Source organism: Protobothrops mucrosquamatus, unplaced genomic scaffold, assembly GCF_001527695.2.
Source record: "Protobothrops mucrosquamatus isolate PMUCROS unplaced genomic scaffold, P.Mucros_1.0 scaffold52, whole genome shotgun sequence".
Classification (NCBI taxonomy): domain Eukaryota; kingdom Metazoa; phylum Chordata; class Lepidosauria; order Squamata; family Viperidae; genus Protobothrops; species Protobothrops mucrosquamatus.
In genome coordinates, this window is record NW_015386433.1 from 1094469 (window position 1) to 1119525 (window position 25057).

The 25057-nt window shown below is 36.8% G+C and overlaps 1 protein-coding gene across 1 annotated transcript in view; it reads left to right on the forward strand.

The window, feature by feature from the left end:
- The first annotated feature begins 1138 nt into the window (after positions 1-1138).
- The window catches only part of SCIN (scinderin), a 49162-nt gene continuing 25243 nt past the window's right edge, over positions 1139-25057 (forward strand). The window contains exons 1-7 of the mRNA XM_015811834.1: positions 1139-1517; positions 6465-6619; positions 7819-7980; positions 11449-11598; positions 20541-20633; positions 22943-23075; positions 24129-24217. Of these exons, the coding sequence (XP_015667320.1) occupies positions 1316-1517; positions 6465-6619; positions 7819-7980; positions 11449-11598; positions 20541-20633; positions 22943-23075; positions 24129-24217 (984 nt within the window). The 5' untranslated portion in view covers positions 1139-1315. The remainder of the gene's footprint in view (positions 1518-6464; positions 6620-7818; positions 7981-11448; positions 11599-20540; positions 20634-22942; positions 23076-24128; positions 24218-25057) is intronic.

The window sequence follows — 25057 nt, forward strand, 5'->3', positions numbered from 1 at the left end:
ACTTCTTAAGTTTATTTCCCCATCACACTGCAGTGTCTCATAAAGACTTCTCAAGTTACCCAACCTTCACTGTGTTGAAATAACAATAGTAAGAGCAGGTGACACCAGATGTATTGTGAGTTTCTAGTAAATCTCTTAAATCTTAGCTTTAAGTCTCTACTCTAGGTTGCTAAAATGAAGAAATTCTGGAAGTTGAAGTCCACTTATCTTGAACTTGCCAAGTTAGAGAAACACTTAACTAGAGTCATGTTATCTGTACAATGCAGCAAAACCTGGTTGGAATTACCACCCAGACCTCTTCCCGCTGCTTCTTCTGCACTGCTTGCCTGCTTCACAAAGTGGGTATTGGGCCCCTAATCCTACTTCATTGCAACCTCTCTATCAAATCATGGATATTTTTGATCCAATTTTAATTGGCATACGTCTCCTGAGCTCTGCGCTCTACCAGTTCAATGAAGAATTTATTAAAGAGAGAATGGTATGTGTGAAGCTGCATTCACATAGCGTTTATGAAACCATATTCTTAAATAAATCATCAGCGTTGGCTGTATAACAGTTAACTCACTAATTGCGGTTTGCTAACTCCAACGGCTGGATTCATACCACCAATGTTACCCCTCCCTCTCCCCCCCTCCCCCCCAATCCCGTTCACAGCTCAACTAGATAACTTTACGTCTCTCACAATGATATGTATGTCAGGATGAAGGGAGATTCTGATAGGATTGCTTCATACATTCAACGAACGGCCTCCCTGAAAGGGGTAAAAATAAAAACGGCAGTATTACTTTCTTATTTTTATCTATTTGTTTGAAAAAGGCGTTAGCTGGATCTTTGCGCTATAAATGAATTTATGGAGAGGATATAAGGCTGCTGGAGGGAAAGCAAGTTTCTCAGCCCTTTGGCCGCCTCGAGGTTTCCTGCTGGGTCCTCCTGAACGAGCTCGCTGTTCCCTGAGACAAGTTGCCTTTCAGCCGATCGGAGGCGCGGTCAGTGCGCTTCCCTGTTCTCAGCGGAGCGCCAAGGCAAGGCGGTTCTCCTCCCTCGCCAACCCAGGTGCTCTTCCGAGCTTAGCGAGGCGTCCGTTTTCTGAGCTTGGAGGGCTGGTAAGAAAGTGTAAACAAGACCCGCCTATTGGGACCGCTCCCTTTCCCGGGGCGCTAGAGGGCCCGGGCAGACTAAAGTTTATAAAGCGGAGAGAGCTGCTTTGCTCTTCGCAGATAAAGCTCAGCAGTTGAGACGTGCAACGGATTTAAGTGAAGACTTTGGCTGGTCTGCTTGGTTTGACCGCTTGAAGCAGAAGCAGAAGCAGAGCGAGATGGCACCGCCAGAGCTTTATCACAAAGAGTTTGCCCGGGCAGGCCAGAAGGTCGGGCTGCAGATCTGGCGGGTAGAGAAGATGGAACTGGTGCCGGTGCCCGAACCTTTGTACGGCGATTTCTACGTGGGCGACGCCTACCTGGTGCTGCACACCTTCAAGAAGAACAACGCCACCTTCTACAATCTGCACTATTGGCTAGGTAGGGCGCTGGGCCACCCGCCGGGATGGGAGCAATTGATGGGGCAAAAACCAAAGCTTAGTTAAAATCATGCTAAAACAAACTTAAGCAAGCTTTCCTGAAATTAGAGCTGCCAGAGGGATCAAACTACATTTACCATCATATTCGATCAACTCTGGCAGTAGTTTGGTAGGGATGAGCAGGGTAGCTTTCATTGCAGAGATATGGGGCTGAAAGATAAGTGCGATAGTCCAACACCTACTGGAAGAGGAGCTGAGTTTAAGAGTGTCCAACACAACTAAGAGTATCCATTAGTTGGGGAGGGGTTATTATAGTCCAAGACATCTGGAAACTGTTGCAGTATCGGGAACATGCTTGAGGAAACCCTGGTTGAACTGACTATCTTTGATGATTGAAGTTAGTCTCAATTAGGAGGAATATATTTGCTGGAAAAGCAGCTATTGTTCCCAGTGGAGTTAGAGAAGAAAAATGAAATCTTTTCAGCTTTTAGCTGAACAGAGCACAAAGAGCTCAAACTGGACTTAGCAGCCAGTTTAGGAATGCATGAATAAGTCTCTCTGTAGAAAGTACTCAGCTCACAAATTATTTCTCCCTGTTGCTCCCCAGATGTTGTATGGCTATTTCAAGTTTGCTATCCAAATGTTACCCAACTTTACTCAGCTGATACAATTTAGTTACTGCATCTCCATCTAGTGCAGCCTTTCCCAGTTTAGAATTCTCCAGATGTGTTTCAACTGTGGCTTTTATAATTCATAGCAAAACTATTGGCTGTGAGTTCTGGGAATTGTGTTGCAACATGCCAAGTTGAGAAAGATTGGACTAGATTGTAAACAATAGGGATAGAAATTCAATTATTTGTACTCTGCATAATGTACATGTGCACTAATGGTGATTCTATTGATATATGAAATGTCTTCAAATGTATGATATTCTCATAATGAAACTATATTTCTGAATAAAGTACCTGGCCTTGGCAAAATTGCATCTCTGCTAAAGCAACTGCATTTGCAGTCAATTAGCTCATGATCAGGTTCCAAGTTTTGCTTTTCCCATTTAAGTCCATAGTCAAATTGGGAGCAGGATATCTGATAGTCCATCTGTTCTGCTCTGAGCAGTCCTGTTGCATTTATGAAGATTTTCAGAGTGTCATCAAATAAGTTACTTGTAGGACCTTCTCTGTAATGGCATCTGCAATCATACTGTGACCTGGAATTTGTGAGGTTCCTACTTAAGGGAGACCAGTTAGTAAGATTAGGTATCTATAGATTTAGTGGACCAGTCGGTAAGAGAGAATATTTATACATTGCACAGTACATCACAATTTACTTGATTTACATGATGGCTTCATTATGCAATTGAAGAAAATTTCATCATTTGCAGCACTTTATATGATTTGCATACTGATGCCATTATTTAAATGACATAACTGGTGCAAATAGTATGATTTCCATAATGATGGCAATTTGCTCCAGTTGTATCAAACTAGAAAATGAAGATTTCAAGTATTGAATGTATTTTAGGCACATTTTAAAGACTTATTGAATGTTGAGTGAATGGTTCGATGCTTTTTAATCTATGCTGTTTATTGTCTTTGTCAAATTATTTTAATAATATTCTACATTATGTTGGGGTGCATTTATGTCAAATGTGTGAAATAAATAACTTGGTGTCTTTTGAAAGACAAATTCCAGCAGAGTGAATTCCATCTCTTATACGAAATACAGAAAAGAATGTCTTGTCAAAATAAAGTCATTATATTTTCAAACTACCACCGTAATCTATCTGTTAGAGCAGATGCCACCTTCTTTTTCTGAAACTGGATTTCTGTGGTTCTGGAACTTGTCATTTGGATAATTATGTATAGCGAGGTTATTAACTTTTAGTAGGCACGGCAGGATTTCCTAGAGAATCCTCTGTACCTGACTTAAGACAATGGTTACTTCAAACGCAGTTTTCTTTGGATTCTCATAAATTTTCTTGTTTATCAACTCTATCTCCCCTTTGACCGTTCAATAAAGCAAAAACTTTCGCTTCTCTTACATACACACACAGCGTTTCCAATTCATCAGACAACAGTGTTAATGCATCTGTGTAATTTGGATTATGCTTAGTAGAAATAATTATTTCTGGTTGAAGGAGTGATGTGAGGATAGAGCAAAAAAAAAAAAAATAGCCCATTTCTCAGGATTCCCCTATTCAAATCAGAACATGCAAAGAAACTAGAAAGCAGTGGACAGCATTGGCAAACTCAGGTATTCTATATTTTTACTGTCAGGTTTTGCTATTGTAAAAACAATGGCATGTAAATATCCTCTGTAATTTATAGCTGAGATATTTAAGCAGTTTATGGCCTAGCTTTTTTTTTCTGGCTCAATTTTGTGTACTTTTTCATATATTCACATGTGAAAGAAAAACTCTTCAGCTGAAAAACTTATCTTCTTCTTTTAAATATTCAGCTACAGTTACAGTGTTATGCAATATAAAAGTATGTTTCTTGATTTATCTAAAACTTTTAATGCAACTTTTTTTCAACATTCAATATCAGTGTTTTCTGCATGTGATGGAAAATGATTCATGCTTAAATATATGAAACTATTTTGCTAATGCTTCTGAGGTAAAGGTGAATTATCTAGATGTGCTTTGAATTAGATTTGGCTGGGCAATCTTGCATTCACATGGGAGTGCAAGTTTCACAAAAATTGGTGTTCAGTTCAGGAAGTGGATAGAATTCAACTTTACTTTCAAAGGAAAACAGTCTCTAAGAAAACAGAATTTGGACATTTCAGTTACAGAAATAGTATAGCTATAAAGCAAAATTCAGACTGGTTTGGAAGACAAGAGCAATAATTTGCTACTGATAAATGATTTATCAACAAATTATTATCCCATAAAACAGACATCAAATGGGATACGTAACTCAGTTACCATTACATCAAACTATAGATTGATTATTGTTAGTTTGGAAATGAAATCAAGCTATAGTTTTAAAGCAGCATGTCTGTTCCATTATTCACTTCTCTTAGTTTGTTGCATAAGTTTGTACAACAGTCTCACAAAACAAAACAAATAAAAATAATTATGTATTGATAATGTTGTATCTAACCAAAGTGAGCATATGAGTGGCAACCTCACTAACCTCCCTAGCCTGTTTCTGATTGCAAACAGTAATTTGCCAATTCAGATACAGTCCTTATGGTTTAGCATGATGGTATGAGCTGTGTCTAATTTGTAAAGTGAGGCAGTCTCTAATGTTTATTCATCAACCTGTTAACATATTAAATTAACCAATTTTCCATTTGGTTCAATGAGAAAGGAAGACTGTTTGATTTCTGTATATTTAGGAGAAATGGAACTCATTACAGTATTTTGGTATGATGAATAGTACAAATCTTTCTGAAGTTTATCATTTTATAAATTATTAAAAGATAGCCAAAGATCATTACACTTTCCTGGAACCTTCCACTTAGTTTGGATGATGTCAAAAAGGAAAGCCACTGGAACAAGACCAGACTTAGATAGATTAATAAATAAAAAAGAAATCCATTGCAGATGACTTCCTGATACTTTAGTTTGGCTAAGTGCTTTTTGGTAGTTCCCATTAAAAAAAATAACCTTAGTTTTAAGAAAAGTGAAATTTCCTGATCCTAATCTGAAATTTGACATTGGTGATGTCTTTGCTGTGAAGACAAACTTTCAGCTTAGTTTGGATATGCAGAACTAAAGCAATTTTTGGAGATGAGCATCCCCAACAGATGCAATTTCTTTTATTTGCAGAACCAAAGGGGGAAAATACTTAACTAAACAGTATCTATACAAAACAAAAAAATAATAAAAATACACGGATTTAATTATTTTAAAAATAAATGAAGGAAAATATAAAACGCTGGGAGTACAAGTAGTCTTTGACTTACAACCAGTTGCTTAATAACTTTGACTTACAACCAGTTGCTTAATAATTTTGTTAATAAATAACAAAAGTTACTTATCACCCGATTTCATCCTTACAATGGCCCACCTTCCCATGGTTATGTGATCATATTTTGGCTGCTTGGCAATCAACTCACCTTTATGGCCATTTGCAGCATCCTGTGATCAGATAAGCACAATTTTTGACATTTTTTTTTTACCGATATCTGACCCAAAACTCCCATTGAATAAAATGGATTTGCTTAAGAACCATCACAACAAAATGCTGAAAATTGGATCTGATAGATGATGCCTCAACTTATAATCATAATGATTTATGACTGTAATTCTAGGCTCAATTATAGTTGTAAATCAAGGATTATCTGTAGAGAGTTGAAAATACATCTGTAACTAAGGAGAAAGCCAAAATTAGTCAGCAACATGGCTAGTGGGATAATTTTTTCAGGAAAAGCAATAATATACCTAATAAAATGTGTTCATATTTGATTAAAGTTGTTCTTCATTACAGTGCTTTTGTTGCTTAGATTTTTTAATAAGGAAAAATGCACACCTGTCACTGAATTCATTGTCATATCACCAGGATATTTTTCCTAATACTGTCTTACAACTTAAATCCACAAGTCTAGTCCTGTCTTGTAGCTCAGCATAAAATATACTATATCCTATTCTATATGATAGGCCTTCCACTGTTTGAAGAGTGGGGCTTTTTGTCAGTTCTTCTCTAATTAGAACTTTCTAGAATTCCTGAGCGGGATCTACAGCTACTATTTCAGGATAGAAAGCAAGCAAATATTTTTTACACAAGAAGTTGCTTTGATATCCTTGTCTTGAGGTGAGGTGATGATTAAAGAAAATTTGGAAAAATTCACAGAAGATGGATCGTTGTTTTCTAGTCAGGGTGATTATTCAGAATCTGCAGCATCCTGGACTATTTGGCTTATGGCCAGCAGTGTAATTTAATTATTCACAATTGTTCCTTCTCTGCTCCTCTAAGTAGAACCACCCTACACTTTCTCGTAGGTAAAGAATGTACTCAGGATGAAAGCACTGCAGCAGCCATCTTTACGGTTCAGCTGGATGATTATCTTGGAGGGAAACCTGTGCAGCACCGAGAAATCCAAGGTTATGAGTCCACACAATTCGTTGGATACTTTAAAGGAGGCATTAAGTATAAGGTATAGCGTGAAAATGAGAGGCTTTTTCAAGAATTGTTTACATTAAAATATCAGTGTAATATTAAATCTGAAATCAAAAGAGGTTGTAACCCTCCTATTCATTTTAAGTAATAGGCATAATTACTACCAAGCCTCTTTAGCTAAAGAAATATGAATTCGGTGAGAGAATTCAGTTGATGAACTCTTAGATTAATGTACCTCCTTCAGTGTACCAGGAAGTTGTTTCATGAACTATAGTTTCCTGACTATCAAGGATGATTGTTAATCAAGAAAATGATAGGATTTTTTTTTCTTTAATTGTTACTGAGATTTTTTTGCAGAATTAAAAATTTTTTTTAAAAAAGGAAAAAAATTAGAAAAAAGATAAAAGAAAAAGTAAGAAACAATAAAAGTCAGAAAAATTGTTGTATTGTTCCCTAATTAATTTTTTGCAGTCCTTAGAAACCTAAGCAATTATACTGCATAATTTCAATTGAATAATAATAGTGATATCAGCCAAGCCTCAAATGTCTTTAAAATGTTAAGATAATATTTTAAAAGCCCAAAACCTAGGAAAAAAATGTGGAAAATTGCTCCTAACATTCCCTATCTGTTTGCATCATATGGCCCTGTTCAAGCTTCAAGCTTTGAAACCCCCTGCGCCAATGCTTGAGAAAGGCGTTTCCCAGGGGCAAGGTTCACTGGTTGCCAGGGGCATTTGTAAGGGTAGATTGTACAACCGCCTCTGAATTACTTGCAGCTCTGCTGAGTGTTGCCTCCCTCGAGATTTAGAAAGAGTGAATGGGACAGTGGAGCAAATAGGGGGGGCTCTCTGCCAGAGTCTCAAAGCTTGAAGCTGACTGGCCCAGGAGCCAGCCGCAATGCCAGCCATCCTGCCTTGTCAAGATTGCCTCCACCAGGTTGGTGGAGCTTGAGGGGCTGGTTGGGGATAGGGCCTTCTCTTTCCCAGCCTTTTAGGAAGCTGCGGTGGCTGTGAAGTGATCCTCTTTTATCTCCCATTTCTGCTGAACTCACTGAAACTGTTCTTAGAAGGAGTTGTTGTTGCTGATTAATATCTGAAAGTGGGAGAACTAAAGCTCCAAGCATATAGTGCATGCATAGTCTCTAAATTTAAGTTTGTAGGAACACGAACATGTTTTGTTATGATGTCTAATACATGCTGCTAAAGCCTGGGTTCTTTGATGTGTTTGTTGTTCCAGGCAGGTGGCATTGCTTCTGGTTTTAAGCATGTAATTACAAATGACCTAAGTGCTCAGAGACTCCTACATGTCAAGGGTCGGAGAGTGGTTAGAGCTACAGAAGTTCCTTTTAGCTGGGAGAGTTTTAATAAAGGAGACTGCTTCATTGTAGATCTTGGAACGGTAAGTTATCACAGATCTCAAGTTTCCAAAACAAACAAGGGAAATTCCTGCAGATATCATCTGATGTATAAGTTCAAGCCAGAATGTCTTGTCTAACCTTACTCTAATTTGAATGCTTTTCCAGATGTACTGGGTAATAATTTTAATAATTCCCCTGTACTGAAACATCTAAAAGTACCAGAGTGGGAAAAAGGTTTTATGAAATTTATATAATTTAAGACTCAACATTAGGCATCAGAGGAGATTTACTAATTAATTTATAGTTAAGTAGCTGTATAGGCTGCAAAAAGAAAATTTGCAGGAAATCCTGTTTCTTAGAAATCCTAAATTTGACAAATAAAATCTATATTTTATTTCTGTAATCTGTAACCCATAACCTTAGCTTAAAAATGGGTATATATGTATATATTTCTCTCTGTGTATATGTTTTATTTTGTTTCATTAATCAATAGAAAGTAGAAGTACTGAAGAACTAAATTCTATTCTCACAAGATTCAAATTTGGTATATCCTCAATTTAATTTCCTCCCACTATATGTGGTCAGGAGGTGTGATTCATAGCTAGAGATTATCATGGAATGTGGGCCAAGTGTCGTACACAGAATTATGAAAAATAGCCTTGCTGCAATTTTACTGCAAAAAGAAACAAAAATTACAGAAGTAAGATGTACAAAAGCAGTGGGACGAGAATAAGTTACAAATACACCTGCCTATATTGTGGACATGAGTAGGCCTTAGATCACAAGTTAAATAAGAACCTGAAATGATAAGCAGTTGATAAAAAGGTAAGTTAGATATTAGGATCCATTAATAGGAGCATAGAGTCCAAAGTATGGAAAGTAATTGTTTGACTCTATTCTATCCTGATTAGAGCCCACTTAAGTGTAATATTTGGTTCTATGCACCACATTCATAAATTAATTCTGACAAACTGAAGCAAGTTTCAGTGACAACTGCCAAGAAACTGTGGAGTGTGGAAACCAAACCTTTGAGGAAAGGTTAAAGAAATGCATATGTTTAATAGTAGATGATTGAAGGGAGATGATAGGAGTCTTCGGATAAACAATCACATGAAGGTATAAGTTCTTCTTCCCCAGAGTTCTTCAAATAGAAGCCAGATGATCATCTGTCAATGCATCCTGTTTTCTGCAGGGGGTTGGATGAGGTGATGCCTATAATCATTCCAGCTTTATGGTTTTATGATTCATGTCATTTAGAAGATTGTGGTCATTCTTCTGGCAGGTAGACAAAGTGGCAAGAATATGGTAACATAGTTTTCGTTCATAGAGATTTGGGGAACACAAAAGTTTGTTATTCAAAAGAAACAGCCTAATTTAAATGGGCCGAGACCAATTGCTAGGTGCTGTTGGTCAGTGCCAGGACAAGGAAAGCAGGTAATGGAAAGAGTCTTGCTTTGGGACCTTGCTTTCTTCCCTTTTCTATTGCCTGTAGAAAACAGGAATATCCTTGCTGCCTTCCTTACTCTTTTTTTTTGTTGGTTATGCTAACTGGCAAACAACACATTCACTAGCTTCCAAGGAGCCACATGGGCCCTATATGAAAAGTTTTTGATCCAGGCTGTCATGGAAATAATGTCTAAATGACTTTTGTTAACAGTGGAAAATCCCAGTCTGAACAGGATGTTTCTCCAGAGTTGTGTGGCGAAAAGCAGAAGCTATTAATGGAAACCTTTAAACTTCTCATACAAGTGTAGCAATGATTTTTACTTCTCATGTTCTAAAAAGCACTTCAGGACCTTGTCTTACCTTCTTTTGGTTTAACCCTCTTTACTTTTACTATAGGAAAATTGAAAAAACTGATAGTTTCCTTCTCAGTCCTTTACCATTATGATGTACTGTTTTCTTTTACAAAAAGATTCTTTACTAAAATGTGTTTGTGTTTGCAATGTTGTGTTTACTGTGTGCAGAAAGTTCTTTCTAAATCTAGATGTTCTATTTAGAAAAACCTAATATTGTGCAGTGAGTCTCAAATGTGTGTGTTTGTGTGTGTGCCACAAGTTGCTGTTGAATTAGAATTTTTAATCAAGCAAAAGCAGAAATTGCTTCATAAATGGTGATGATATTAACTGTATTTGAATCAATAAATCAATCAATTCAATTAAAATTAAACATTAATTGAATTAAATTACATGCCAAGCAATTATTCATGCAATATATATCTAGAACAAATCTTGAATATTTTCTAAAACAAAAATTTAAAGTTAATTTTCTATATCATATTCTTTTATACTAATCACTGTATTAATATTTATAAATCCATATTGTAGCACAATTTTTAATTTTTGTTCCTGTGTTTGGGATGTATTATGTGCAATAGAAATGCTAGAAATTCAAATATTCCATGATATGAGAAATACAAGTAATTCTGTAACTCTTTCTTAGCAAATGTACCCTAGTATTGGTAAATGAGAACATGCTATTTTCTTAACTGTTTGTACTATTCGTTACTAAATAGCATCCAAATAGGCTAATTAAAGTTCAAGTTATACTACAATGTTAATAGATTATCACATTTTCCCTTAGCTCTATTTCTAAAAGCAGGAGGAAACTTTTCTAAGTTGCTTTTGGGTCAGTGGATCAGCCATAGCCTCAATTTTTGTGACTGAGTGGCTGAATCATGCAGAATGAGTATACACCACATTTTCTTTTATGCCTTTAATGGAGGAATAGGAGTTCTGAGTTTGCCTTTTAAAATCCTTGTTGTAAGTCTTCTGAGTTCTGAGATAGCTAATACTAGTTTTTCCTGTGTGTTTCTCACCTCATTTTTTTCATTAGCTAGATGTGAATAATTGGCAGAAATGATCCTTTGAGAATAAATTTTGCCTAGAACCTATGATTTATGCATCTGGATTTTATATGCATGGAGAAAAACTTTGCTTCATCTTATGAAAACAAAACCTTCCTTGTGGAAATATAGAAACTCCAGATTATTAAGGTTACCTACTAGAATGTACCATTTCTATTCTAGAACTGCAATTCCAGAATTCTTAGTTGGCCATAAAATATGGAAAGCCTACCTGAAGGGACCAAGCTTGAAAAGACTTTCAGAAGGGGAAAACTTCCATAAATGCAATCCATATTAATATTAAATAAGAATGTACAAATTCTCATGAAATACAAAGAGATTTTCATTTTTTTCAACTATCCTTCTGTATTTTAAGACCAAAAAAACCGAAATGTTTATCTTCTGCATTTTGCAGTGAAATGCAGTGAATTCTGAAAATAATTTCAACAGTAAAATAGAGGTTAAGATATTTGCTTGGATTGGGCACCCATGTCCAGGTCTCTGTTGATCACAGAGCTTACTGGGTGATGGCTGTCTCTCGGTAACACTTTGCTGATTGTTATGTACATAAAATGAAGGAAAGTCCCAAGCATCCTTTATTTTTTACACTTCACATTCATGCTTTCTTAGGTAAATTCTGTTAACTGTGTTTGTTTTGTTATAGCATATCTACCAGTGGTGTGGTTCTACCTGCAATAAATTTGAGCTCTTGAAAGCTACTCATGTTGCGGCGGGCATTCGAGACAATGAACGGAATGGGAGAGCACAGTTGATTGTTGTGGATGAAGGAAGTGAACCCCGGGAACTCCTAAAGGTATCATTCATTTGCTTTAAAAATGCCTGTTTGTTGGATAGTTTATCTAGCCTGCCTCAGGCCACAGTTCCAGATCTAATAAATGAATTTGTTTGTTGTATATGTGATAGGGTATAGATCCTAGTATCTTGTCAAGGCTAGGAAAGAATTTTGGTTAAAACTCTTGCTCGGCAGTCAGTATTGATTTATGTGGACCACTAGTGAGCTGCAGGCTGAACAAAATGGAACGAACACCAGAAAGGAGTGTGACCTGATATAGTTTGAATGAGTGAATGAATGAATAGATTGAAATGAAATTAGTCTATAACACTCCAGGGAATAGCAATTGATATAAAAAATATCTCTGGGTATAAAATAGGATCAGGTGTATCAGGAAAGAAATGTTTTTGATTCAAAATTTGCATAGGGAATGTTTGTGTATTTGCATCATAAACAGATTTTATCTCATTCTCCTTCAAGGAAATATAGTGACATGAATAGCCTAAAATTCTTGAGTTGTCTAGGAGGAGCAATTATATTTCATAAGAAACCATACAGATATGATCTTGGGGCAAGCAGAGACAAGGTTTATTTGTTATAGTGTATAAGGGACAACTTTATATGATAATAGTATAGAACTCTGTTAAGAGAATCAACTGTGGAAATCTTGGTATAATAATGCTATCTTACTCCAAAGGAACATTTTGCAATCTGGGAAAGAAACATTCAGAAATGTTACTTGAACCCACGTGCTTCAGTATTACACCAACAGTGGCAGAAAAGTAGGGCAGAATTTGGATCCATGCAAAGTGATAAAGTAGAGCTGTCTCTGTCAAGTTTGTTTCCAAGGATGGGCAAACTGACAGGTTGCTTGAGAAATAGCTTTGAAGGTGACAGGGGATTCCGTGTCAGTAAATTCACAAACTGAACAGAAAAAACAAAAACTTGCTTGTTGGAGGATGATTTGTTTTTCTTATAGGCCAGCTGTACTTTCCATTGAACTTTTACTTTCAGATGTTTTTTTTAATGGTAATTGCATTCCTGAAATTAAAAACCTGGAGTAAATCTTTGCCTTTGAAAATTGTGTATGTGTGTATGTGTGTATACATACATATTAAAAATTCTCAAATAAATAAAATATATATACATGCCCCCCACATTATTGTTTCCTGTAGTTTCTCTTGATTTATATAATCACTTAAAGCAGGGGCTTTCAAACTTTTTTAGGCTGTGGAATCTGTTAAAAAAAAGAAATCCTAGGATTCCTGATCAAGAGGCAAAACTCTTATAGAAAATTGCCTATGATCAACAAACTTTTTTTTTAACCTTTACTCTGTTACAAAACTCCTAGCAGTTTATTATATTAAAATGGCAGAACTGAGTCAAAGGCAATGTACTCAATTTATTTTTATAAAGTCCTTGAATGAATACAACACGTGATGATTATAATCTCCAAAGCAAAGAATCTATAGAGAAACCAAATAGAAAGTTATGAGTTTTTGTTCCTCTCACTAAGGATTCTAATTTGCACTAGATAACTGCATGTTGAAAATTATGGGATAGATATATCTCATTAAATCTTGAAAATAAACACTTATTTTTTTAACTAAATAAACAGCCATTTTCTTCCCCCTTTACCTGCTGGCATTATTTCAAAGTCAGAAATAACTTCCTTATATATTCACAGAGTCATAAAAGTTAAACAGCACATTCCTGTTTCACTTGCAGATAAGATGGTAAATGATCCATGCAGTCTGATTTCATATTTATGAGGCACATATCAAAACTGCAGAGAAAGAAGGAGAGAGAGAAGGGATAGTGATGTAAAACACCAGATGGGATGAAGTATCCTGCATTCTCATTTCTGCCCATTAAGTAATGAATTTGAAGTTGATTTGACTATAGTTCTAATTTCATTTTTTGGAAGTGTGTAAAACATCACAAATCTGCCATGCTGCTATTCAAGCTTTTTGAGAATAGTCAAATAGTGGCTGAAAGTAGTTACAGTAATACAAATAATTAGCAACTGTAGATTTTCTGCCTTTTTTTAATTGTCAGTGGATATTTTACCCTGAAGGCTATTGGGCCATTTACCAAAGTAGTTGACATGAAGTAGCTTCATGAAGTGTGCAATAGCCATTAAAGGCTGTAAGTGGATTGTACCACTGTAAGTTATTGTACCAGCTTGGATCAGATTTATTATTTAGATGGCGGTTCCCAACCTTTCTAACTTTGTGGACCAGTGGGGGGAAAGAGGGATGATTTGCATGAATGGCGTGCAAGCATGTGCATGCACAGCTACATTTGGGCAAGCAGCGGACACGCACACATGCCGTTCACACAAATGGAGCTGCACTCACTCTAGCCCACTGGTTGCACAAGTGGACCTGTGTGCGCACATGCACTTGCCCACTGCTTCTGCTGCCCAGTTCTGAATAGCCCATGGCTCAGTAGTGGGCCATGGCCCAGTGGTTGGGGGCCTCTGGTTTAGATAATATGGACCTGAATCTGAAATAACAGATTATTTGATTTTTGCAGTGATAAAAGTATAGAATCTACATTACTATGTTATAAAATGAAGACTGAAGGTGGCAATGGAGATGACTCATTCTTTTGTTTGAGGAGTGTTTGCACACAAAAATATCCATAAAGTTTCTGCTTCATTTATATATAAAACTCATTTTATTTATTTTGTTTCTATTTAAGCAGACTACAATATTTTTTTTGTATATACATAGAATTCTTTTACTTTTTTCTTCTTTACAGTGGCAATTAAATCATAATATCGTTAATTAGCCAGCTTTTTTTTTGTAGTCCCAAATAGAAACAGCTCTCTTTTATAAGTAGCCAAATTTCTAAATTTTAATTTGAAACTGATTTAAACTTTGGTTTCATTATTCAGGGTATAAGTCACAATTATTCCATGGATTTACCTATAATTAAATGTTTACTATTCAGGATTTTTACATGGCAGAGTTTTTAAATGTTCTTTCAGTGACTAATATATACACTAGAATATATTTTTCTCATAAAATCCAAGATAATAAAACATGCTTTTTTCTTTTGATACAGCAAAGCAATTCTTTGAAAGGAAGCTTTTAATTAATTAATTAATCAACTTATCAATAAACTTAATTGACCAAAATCTATAGGACTATAACTTACAAACTGAGAATATCATTCTTTTAATAATACAGAATTCATGGGCCAGTCTGTCCCACTTTATGATTACACAGTGACTGGCACAGTGGGAATATTGGTTTTTATTTGGTTAACTTGAGTACTTTCAGCATGATGACAATTGAAATAATCTATAGCAAATGTGTTTTTCTTTATTTGTTTCTCACATCTGTCATGGCATTCTGCTCACACTTTTCTGAAAAACAAACTTTAAAAAATTGTTTGAACAGGACCAGGATGGAGTAACTATTGTCTCTCATTTCTTGAATTTAAAAAAGGCTTAATTTAAACACAAACAAATAACTTTTAAATGTCATGTAGGAGCCTTATATTTGGTTGGCAAATCTGTGTACAATTGCCTTTAAACTAATTGATTCAGGGCTTAATCAAACATGCTTTGTAGAGATGTATAAATAGGATCTCCACTTGGATTTAAACACAAGTCATTGGCTATTCTGATCAGAAATCTCTGTCTTAGTACTCACAAACAGGGTCTAGAACAATTAACCATAGGCCCATGGCTGTGGCCACTTCACCGCTGCCCCCCCAGTGCAGCTGACCCATTGAGGGTATTTATCATTGGCTGGCCCTTCACTGGTGTTTTCCCCCACCACTGGTCACCTGCCACTGGTCCCTCATCCCAGATGATTCACAAAGGGTCACTTGTCCCCAGCCAATAGGGACATCTGGGTGCTGGGCTCCACTCCACAGCTTCTGCTGCCACTACCTCTTGTGTCCTATCTGGCCTTGCTCTGCACTCAGCTTCCCTGGGTGGCTCTGGTGTTGCGAGGAGGAGGTGGGTGCAGACTGGGTGAGGCAGGATGCAACAAGTGGCAGTAGCTTCTGTCTCTTGAAAAGCTGGGAAGGAGAAGGCCCTGCCCTGACCATCACCTCCCAACCATGTGGACTGCCTTGAGACCCACCAACCCGGCACAGGCAATCTTGAGGGAGCAGGGTGGCCAGCTACCAGGCCAGCCAGCTTCAAGCTTTGAAACCCTGGCTTCACTTACCAAGCTAGAGCCCAGTTTGTTGAACTGATAGGGTTGGAGGCCCCTGCGCCAGTGCTTAGGAAAGGGATGGGTGACCGGTTACCAGGGGCATTTGTAAGGGTAGCATGTGCAATCCCTCTGAGTCACCTGTAGCACTGTTGAGTGTTGCCTTGCCTGAGATTTAGATGGAGAGAATGGGGCAGGGGAGCAAATGGGAGGGGGCTCTCTGCCAAGGTCTCAAAGCTTGAAGCTGGCTGGCCCAGGAGCCAGCCATAATGCCAGCCACCCTGTCTCATCAATATTGCCTGCACCAGATTGGTGGAGCTTGAGGTGGCCCACGTTGGAGGGGCTGGTTGGCGATAGGGCCTTCCCTTTCCAGGCTTTTTAAGAGGAGGCGGTGGCTGACACCCATTGCATCCTGCCTGGCCCCTCTCTGCACTCAGCAATGCCAGATTGTCCCAGAGAAGGGGGATGCAGAGCAGGTCCAGGCAGGATGCAACTGGCGGTGGCGGTGGTGGCAGAAATTGCAGAGTGGAGCCCAGTGCCTGGATTCACTGCAGCTATTGGCTGGGGACAAGTGTCACCTGCAAGGGGCGGGGGACCAGTGGTGGGGAAAAAAATGGCAAAGGTCCAGCCAAGAATAAATGCCTGCGGTGAGTCGGCTGCAGTGGGCGGCTTGCGGTAAAGTGGGTGCAGTATATGCCTGTGGTTAATTGTCCCATTCCATTAAAATATCTTGTACAATATGGACTGACAGGTTTGTAATTTCCAGGTCCTCTAAAAATGTCAGTAACCTGATTTTTGGATGTTTTGTGGAGGCTAAATTTCCAGAATTCTCAGCTATGTGAAAAAATGCCGTATGGAGTAATCTGCCTTAAGTCTAAAATATTGGAATAGATGACTTATGCATATATAGGGCAAGCCATTGAATTTAGGAGGCTTATTTTAATCCAGTATTATATCTGGATTCAACCCTTTGTAAACACACACACATACACGCACACACACAAACACACACACACACACTCTCTCTCTCTCTTTCGCTCTCTCTCTCTCTCTCTCTCTCTCTCTCTGTGTGTGTGTGTGTGTGTGTGAAGCTAGGTAACCCTGTGAGTTATCCTATGGCATTGTTATATTAAATGTGTCTTGGACTCTATATAAAGTGTTCCAGTAGGCAAGTTTGAATATTTGTCAAAAGATGCTAAGTTAACTGATGTATGTATAAATTTTATTTTTATTTATTTATTTATTTATTTTATTTGATTTATATCCCGCCCTTCTCCCAACGGGACTCAGGGCGGCTCACAACATATTAAAAAACATAAACACATTTACAACCCCACCCAAGTAAAACCAATTAAAACCGAATATTTAAAGCTGTGCTATTTAAAATTACTCTTAAGATAAACCCGATTTAAAATCCTCCCTAGGNGGAGCGTACCGGTCTATGGGAGGGAATCTGTGGCAGAAGGCGGTCTCGGAGATAACCAGGTCCGATGCCATGGAGCGCTTTAAAGGTGGTAACTAACACCTTAAAGCGCACCCGGAAGGCCACTGGCAACCAGTGCAGCTCGCGCAGCAGCGGTGTTACATGGGAGCGACGAGTCCCTCCCAACACCGCCCGCGCGGCTTTTTTAAGCACTGAATGCTTAAAAAAGATACTATCATCAATTACAACATATTTTTGTTGATACATATAAAATTGCATGTTTATAGTATGAAAAAGCAGAATTGCCTAGTGAGCTAAATATTAAATTAAAGGACTTCCTAAGGGATTTCTCATATGAAAATTATTCAAGTAAATGGACATTTATCAAGCATTTCAAGGGAAAGTCTACAATGAATAGTTACACATATCATTTCTTTCTTTAGACAAGATGAGACATTCTTGAATAAAGTGGTTAAACAGCATTCTTAAAAAATTATACTTTTTCAACACTTAAATTAAAGTATACTCAACCTACTCATCCAGTCTCTATGATTGTGTGCTGGGCATCTTAACTACTTATAAACTCAGAGGCTCTTGGATAGTTATAAATTATGTTCATGACTCTACCTTGCAATTATCGATATAGTCATGGCTTCCTTTACACATAAAGCTGTTATTAAACAGTTACAATTTAATGGAAGAAACAGTAAAAGTTGTTAGTTCCACCAAATATAGAAAATTAAACCTGGGGTTGAAATAGGATGCTTGCTAGCTGAAAACCTTTTATTTTTCTAGGAACTAACCATATTCCTGCAATTTCAATTTCTATTGAATCCAAACAGAAATTTTGCATTATTTTTTTAATGTTAGATGATTAGGAGGCCACTTTAGAATAAACCCATATTCCTGGATCTTTTGCATAGTTGGGCAGTGCAAGTATGACTAGATTCAGGACATAGTTAAAACTTACGGTATTTCAAGGAGGGTTTCACCTATTCTATATTATTTACCATTCCTATGAAACTGCTGGGAAATATCTATTACTTTGGGGTGAGATGTTCCCACTATGTTGAAAACTCTTAACTACCATTCCAGGCCAAGTTGGAAATTCTATGAAAACGTGGAACTGGTCTGCAAGAGGCTGGAGGGATGGTTTAGATTAAATTATCTCAGAATTGCTGTTTGTTAGTAAGTATCTGAGCTATCTAGGAACTCAGTCCTGGATAATTTAAGTGGATCATGACATTTATTTACTTCTGAAAGAGTTGGTCCATGAATGTCTAAACTCATGGTTCTTGCCGGAACAACAGGTTATGCCATGCTTAGAGGGGCCTTAGCCCAAGTTTACTTGGGACAATAATTACAGATCCACTTTACATAAAGAAGTATTATGACATGTTTTGGAAGCTGCTACTTGTTAAAAAGGGCAGTTGGAAAAAATATTTAAAAATCCTTGAATCCTCAGCCTTTAAGCAGTTATAAAATATAGTGTCTTTGTTTTGAACTCTTTAAACTTTAAAATAAAAACCCAGATGCATTAAAATATAGTTTAAAACTGTTCAGAAATCTCAAACTTCCTTTCCACAAGAACAATTGCAGGAGCGCAAAAAGACCTGAAAATTTTTTTGGAAGCCAGTTTGAAATTATAGTAAAATAGACCTTAGATTTAGTGAACTAATTTTTATTTGATCAGAATGAAACTATTGTACTCCAAGTTGTCCGTTTCTGTTTTTTTTTTTCTGTGTGTGCCTTAAAAGTTGACATATACTCCACAGCCATCATAATTTTAACTTGATAGATGTCTCTGACATTGCCTGCTTTTTCTCCTACTTCTTGCTTAATGCTGTTACCAGAGAAAACTGGCAAGTAGTAGCTGAATAAGCCCCTCCTTCTTTTGCCTTTCCACTCAGTGCTACTGCCTCTGCCATAAGAACTTCCTCTCCAGGCCATTGGTTGCTGCTCTTGTTCTTCTTTGACCACATCTCACTTTCTGCCCACTGTTGTTGAACACCCAAGGAGAAACATTTAATGCTGCCACCATTACCAAGGCCATCCTGGGACTATCTTCTCCAGCTATCACCCTGCTCACTCCTTGTGCTTCTTGGTGCTCTACAAAGGAAATGTTATGTTGTACTAGTCTGAAAGCAACATTGCCTGGACCCATTAAATGTCTATGGAGATTCTAAGTAATCCAGATCATGGTAAAAAAAAATAATCTTTGAGACTAGGCCCAATAAGCATTTTCATGCGTGTTAAAAGGGACTTTCAGATTTAATCAAATGTCATTCCATTGATTATAACCTATTCAACTGAAAATATCTTAGAGCTAAGGAAATTATGTTCATCATCATAGTGGACATATGAGCAAGTTCCCTGAAACTGAACTTAACATAAAAATTGATACGTAGAGGCAAAGATAATCCTTCAAGCAATCCAAACATTTCAGGAATTTCAGAAATAAGAACAGTAGTTTAAAGTAGAACATTAAAGTAGAACTAAAAACACAATGGTTATCAGTATATAGTAATTGATGCTAAAATGATATATGGGGGGTTTATTTAATTTGGCAGTGATCATTTTCCCAATTACCTTGAGAATAGAATATTCTGGGAGTGTCTGCTCCTAATCTCCTCAGCAAAGTAAGAATGGGCCATATACCATGAATAAAGTAATGGCAAATACATCTGGCAAATACAGTTTTATTTGCATTATTGTATAATATCATGCTGGGCAGAAAAATATAGAGAGAGTTTGTTGTTTGAAATATATTTAAGGTACTTTTATTATCTTTATACTATACAGCTTCGCTGTTTCTCCCTTATCAAATATTTGCATTGTCAACAGGAACGCTGCTTCATAAATATATACCCTATCCTGGGTAATCTTGCACTGCAGTTATCTTATTTAAATCTATTCTGGTTAGACATTAAGCCAAATGAGGTTAGTTTTTCTTTACTAAATATGAAGAGAATTCAGTGATATATTTACTAAGCAGTGAATTTCCAGCAGTCTCCCACATTTGATGCATATATATAACACAATTTTAAGAATCTTTGTGTTTTTCTCATTTTAATTGTACAGATATAGTTATATGTTGCAATTATATGAAAAAGATTAATACCTACTACCTTCCTAGCATGCGGCTGTTTCAAATAAACCCCTTGTCACCCATCTTTCCAAAGACATCAAGGCATCTGATTGAAGTTGTAAAGTTTAGGTGAGCTTATTTGCTGCCACTTTGAAACAACCAACATCACCAAAAATGCTCAAGAATGTTAATCCATAAGTAAAAAAGGTAGACATTTTATTTATATTATTTTGCCATCCTATATTTCTTTCAGCCCAACTTTTTTTTTTATGTTCAGGTTTTGGGTCCCAAGCAAAATCTTCAGGAAGGCAATGACAATGATGATGAGGCTGCTGATATTACTAATAGGCGAAATGCTAAACTCTACATGGTAAGAATCCTCTTCTTTCTGCACATATTTTTATATAGAACAATGTTCTTTTAATTGTTTGATATGACTACTTTGGTAAACTTACATTCATACCCTTCTTGGCAGTCTAAATCAGTTATTCAAATGCTTTCATTCATTTAAATCTGTGTCAGATTTATCACATTAAAAATATGCGATGTATATCCAGAGTCACCAGGTATGTGTGTGTGGCAAGTACAAAAATTGATGAAACATACTTCAAGGTAATCTTTGCTTAACAACTGGTTGCTTAATCACAGTTCAGAGTTATGTCAGACCCTCCAAAAGATAGTTATGACTACCTTTTGAAATTATTATTTATGAAATTACAACTGCTGCACACACACTCCACAATCATGTGATTGCATTTCAGGTTCTTGGGTTGCATACATGACTGGTTGCTGTGTCCTATAGTCAGATGATCCTGATTTGTGATTTTTTTGACTTGCTTTATGACTGTAATAAAAATAGTTGTTAAATTGAGTCAGGTCACATGGTGATCTGCCAAATGACTGCAATGACTTATAATGGACTCAGTTGTGGTCATTAAATGAGGATTACCTGTAATATCATCACACAGATATTGTACTTTAATTTGCATCAGTGTCAGGATTCAAGTATCCAATGCTGGTATTTGGATTGTGACACTGTTTGTAAAAGACACTCCATGTGCCTGCTGCCCCCAACCTGACACTTTGAACCTATGTCTAAAAGCTTCCCCTATAAGGGTAGCACATCTGGTTTCCATATAATCTAGTGCCCTCATAAAGCAAAAAAGAATTGTGGGCAGGGTGTATTTACATTGAAGTAAATGCAAGTTTGGCTCCTCTTGAGATCATCCAACTAAAACCTTGGAAATGCAGAGAAAAGTGAACGGGCTGTTATGCATGTTGATTCTCTACCAGTTTGAAGACTTCCACACTATCAATTGAATAGCAGGAAAGGACTGGTAACATTTTATAGTTCTCCATTCAAGGAAAAATTTCATTTGCTAATATTTGCCTGCAGTTATACGCCTAAGTAATTACAAATGTATTCATAAGCAATTTATAAATAGCACTGGTGGGAGAGAGAGGGAATTGACAGTCCACTGCTTAATATAGTTTCCCTTCTCTTAGGAAGAGGTGATCAAGAAAAAGATGTCAGCCATTCTTGATCACATAGTTATACTCAGTGACCAACAATAGGAGCCTACTTCACATACAGCTATGAGCTACTAATCCTGTTTTTCTGGTCTGTGACTTAAACAATTGCTCATACAGTTTCAGAATGACAATCTCTCTAAAGAACTTCAGTGACTTGATTTTAATGCTATAAAATAGTCATTTTGATTTTTGAATTCTAATGTATTATAAGGAAAAAAGAAATTATGCAAATTATAAAGTATAATAATTCAACTCCCTCTTCTGGAAACAAGAAGAGATAAAGCATGAGAGCATAGTTGTTTCTTTGGGAAATGAATTGGAATGAAACACTGATTTGTCCCCTTTTTTATGTCTGGAGTAGATTACATAAAAGAAAGCTGGTACATATTTATTGAAAGATGTTTGGTACTACAAAAGTACCACCTTAAGTAACTGGAAAAGTATTTACATACTTTTAATATATGATCCTGTATAGTTGGTTTCCCTTTCCAAAACGTGTGATATATTTACTTCTAAATAGACTGTATTCTGCCAAAGGATTTTTACAGAATAACAGAAAAGCTTCCACTTTTCAGTCCCTGCTGATGTTAATGCTTCCTGTTTAGCATGACTAGGAAATTAAAGTGTATGTAGGAAAGGCTTTAATTTTTGGCTTCTTGCATTTTCATTTTTTATAGCGCTAATTTGCTGAAACAAATGAGATGAAGGTAGCAATTGTTTTCCTTCCCTTCTGCTATGGAAAAAGAAATTGGGATTATTAGGAGATAGTGTGATAAATGTTATTAGTAAACCTTCAGGCTCTTTTCTTCCCAACCTGTTTGCAGAGTTCCCTCTGTAATAGTTCATTTTAACATTATTTAAGATTACTTACTTTAAATAATTAAAATTTAATTTGTATAGTTTTAATCTGTTATTACAATACCCTGAAGCAAAGCCAATGAAACTAATAAAACAAGAGAAACCAGATTCTAGCTTTTTGTTGTCTTTCATTGCATCAGGAGCACAAATTTGAAAGTTCAAAGTGGAATGCAGTGGCATCCCCTGTACATCCCTTACTTAGATACGTACATGAACTTTAGAAGTAGTAACCATGTGAAATTACTTGAACTGTGTATTGATCTTAATGTGAATGTCCTGCATATTCAGGTGTCTGATGCCAGTGGCTCTATGAAGATTACAGTTGTTGCAGAAGAAAATCCATTCTCAAGAGCAATGCTTTTGTCTGAAGAATGTTTTATATTGGATTATGGTGCAGCTAGACAAATATTTGTATGGAAAGGTAAATGGAAGTCTCTTTGCTTTCTTTTTAAGTGCCAACAGAAGCTGGAAATGAAGATATTGACCCCAGAAGGGAAAATCTGACATGAGACTATTTTCCTAGCCAGACTCTCTATGTTTATACTCTTAGAAGAAGTATGTCAGATGGTTTTTAAAACAAAATGAGGTGGAAAGGCCATTGAATATCAGGATCCAACAGATAACTCTGGCCTCCTGCTTTATTACTGTAACTGCAGAGTAAAAATTATTTTTTTAAAAAATGACCAAAAGGAAAGGGAGAAATGCAAACATCTTTCCTAAGATTTTTACCTGTCAGAAAGAATTTGCTGAGCAATTTTGCTTTTGGGAGTTCCACTGTCAAAGTCCTCCAAGGAAACCTTTGTTTTAGCATGTGGACATACATTGATACAAAGTCTGAAGTCTTTGTATCTGAAGAGATGAAAGGTCTTTCTTTGTTTTCCTGGTAGATCATTCTCTATAATTGGCTCTTTGATAAAAGTAAAACTGTTCAGGACATGTAAAGGAAAATGTCAAATCTGTACTCAGCATAGATTCTCTTATGTGCTTGTGTGTGTTGTTTTGTTGTTTTTTTCTTTGCTTCCTGGAATGTCTTGATATTGTAAAACATGCAACATGCTGGAATACTGTTAAACATGCTGGTGGTAGGATACTATGAGTTAAAATCTATGCATTTTAAGGTTGCCAAGTATGAAAAAGCTGCTATAAAAATCTACTATGATAGGTTTCTTTCCTGTAGTCAATAAAGAATACTGTAAACCTGACTAGATTAAATTAAATTTTTGATTATAAATCATATCTAGCACATCAAAAGCTTTGTTGACTAAATCAGTGAAGACTATCAATTGCTACTATTTTTGCTGGAATCTTTTATATCATTTGAAATTATGCTGGCCCCCCAAAAAATCACATTGAGTTTAGATTCAGCAATAAATCAAGAAATCTGTTAGTAATAGTTCTGAAGGAGTTTCTGAACTGTTCCTTTCATCTAACCACTTCATTGTTGTAATGTGAACTATCACTTTATATTAACAAGGTAAAAATGCTAATCCAGATGAGAGGAGAGCTGCCATGAAATCAGCTGAGGAATTTGTTCTGCAAATGAATTATCCTCCCAACACACAGGTATGCTTATTTAAGAAACACCTGCTGCTTAAGAAGATTTCTAAAGTTATATTACCTGCAGTTGTAAGGCTACCATAACCCAATTGCTATGAGCAATATTAACATGACCTATATATTAAAATGTTCCAAATATTCAGATGAAAAAAGTATTTACTATTGCATGAGCAGGCTTAAATTTTTAATTTTATTTATAATAAAAATTATGATTGTCAAAATTAAAAGCACCAACATAAAATCCTATAACAAAATAAAAAGCACCATAAAATCAGATCAAAAACTATACAAAATATATTAGATATATGTGAACTAAAAAGCAGCAAAGCTTGTAAAATAGAAAAGTCAGACAATATGGTATTGGCATTTCTAAACAAATAGGAAATTTCTCAAGCAGCTACTATTAACATTTGTTACAAGCACCTAGAACAGGACTTTTCAACCGGTGGTCCGCATACCACTGGTGGTACTTCGGCACCTGGCAGGTGGTATGCATATGATGGGTTGAAAAGCATTGTAAAAAAAATGTAAAAGTGGATGAGGTGAAGCGGCAGCAGCACCACACAGGCCTGTGGGAGAGCTGCGTGAGGTATCACTGGGACTCTGCTGAGAGCCCAGGATCGGTGCGTGCTGCTCCAGTTGATCGGTGGCGGCCTTGGGGGTGGCAGGGAGCCACACATAGTCTTAGGGTGGAGATTCAGCTGGAGCTGCGTGAGGTTTGCCTGGGTTCTGCTGAGAGCCCAGGATCAGCACATGCAACTACAGCTGATCGGCGGCGGGTCTTTTGCCTCCTACCCTTGGCCATGCCTCCTTCTCCTTGAGCCTCCCATCTCCGCCCATTTGCCT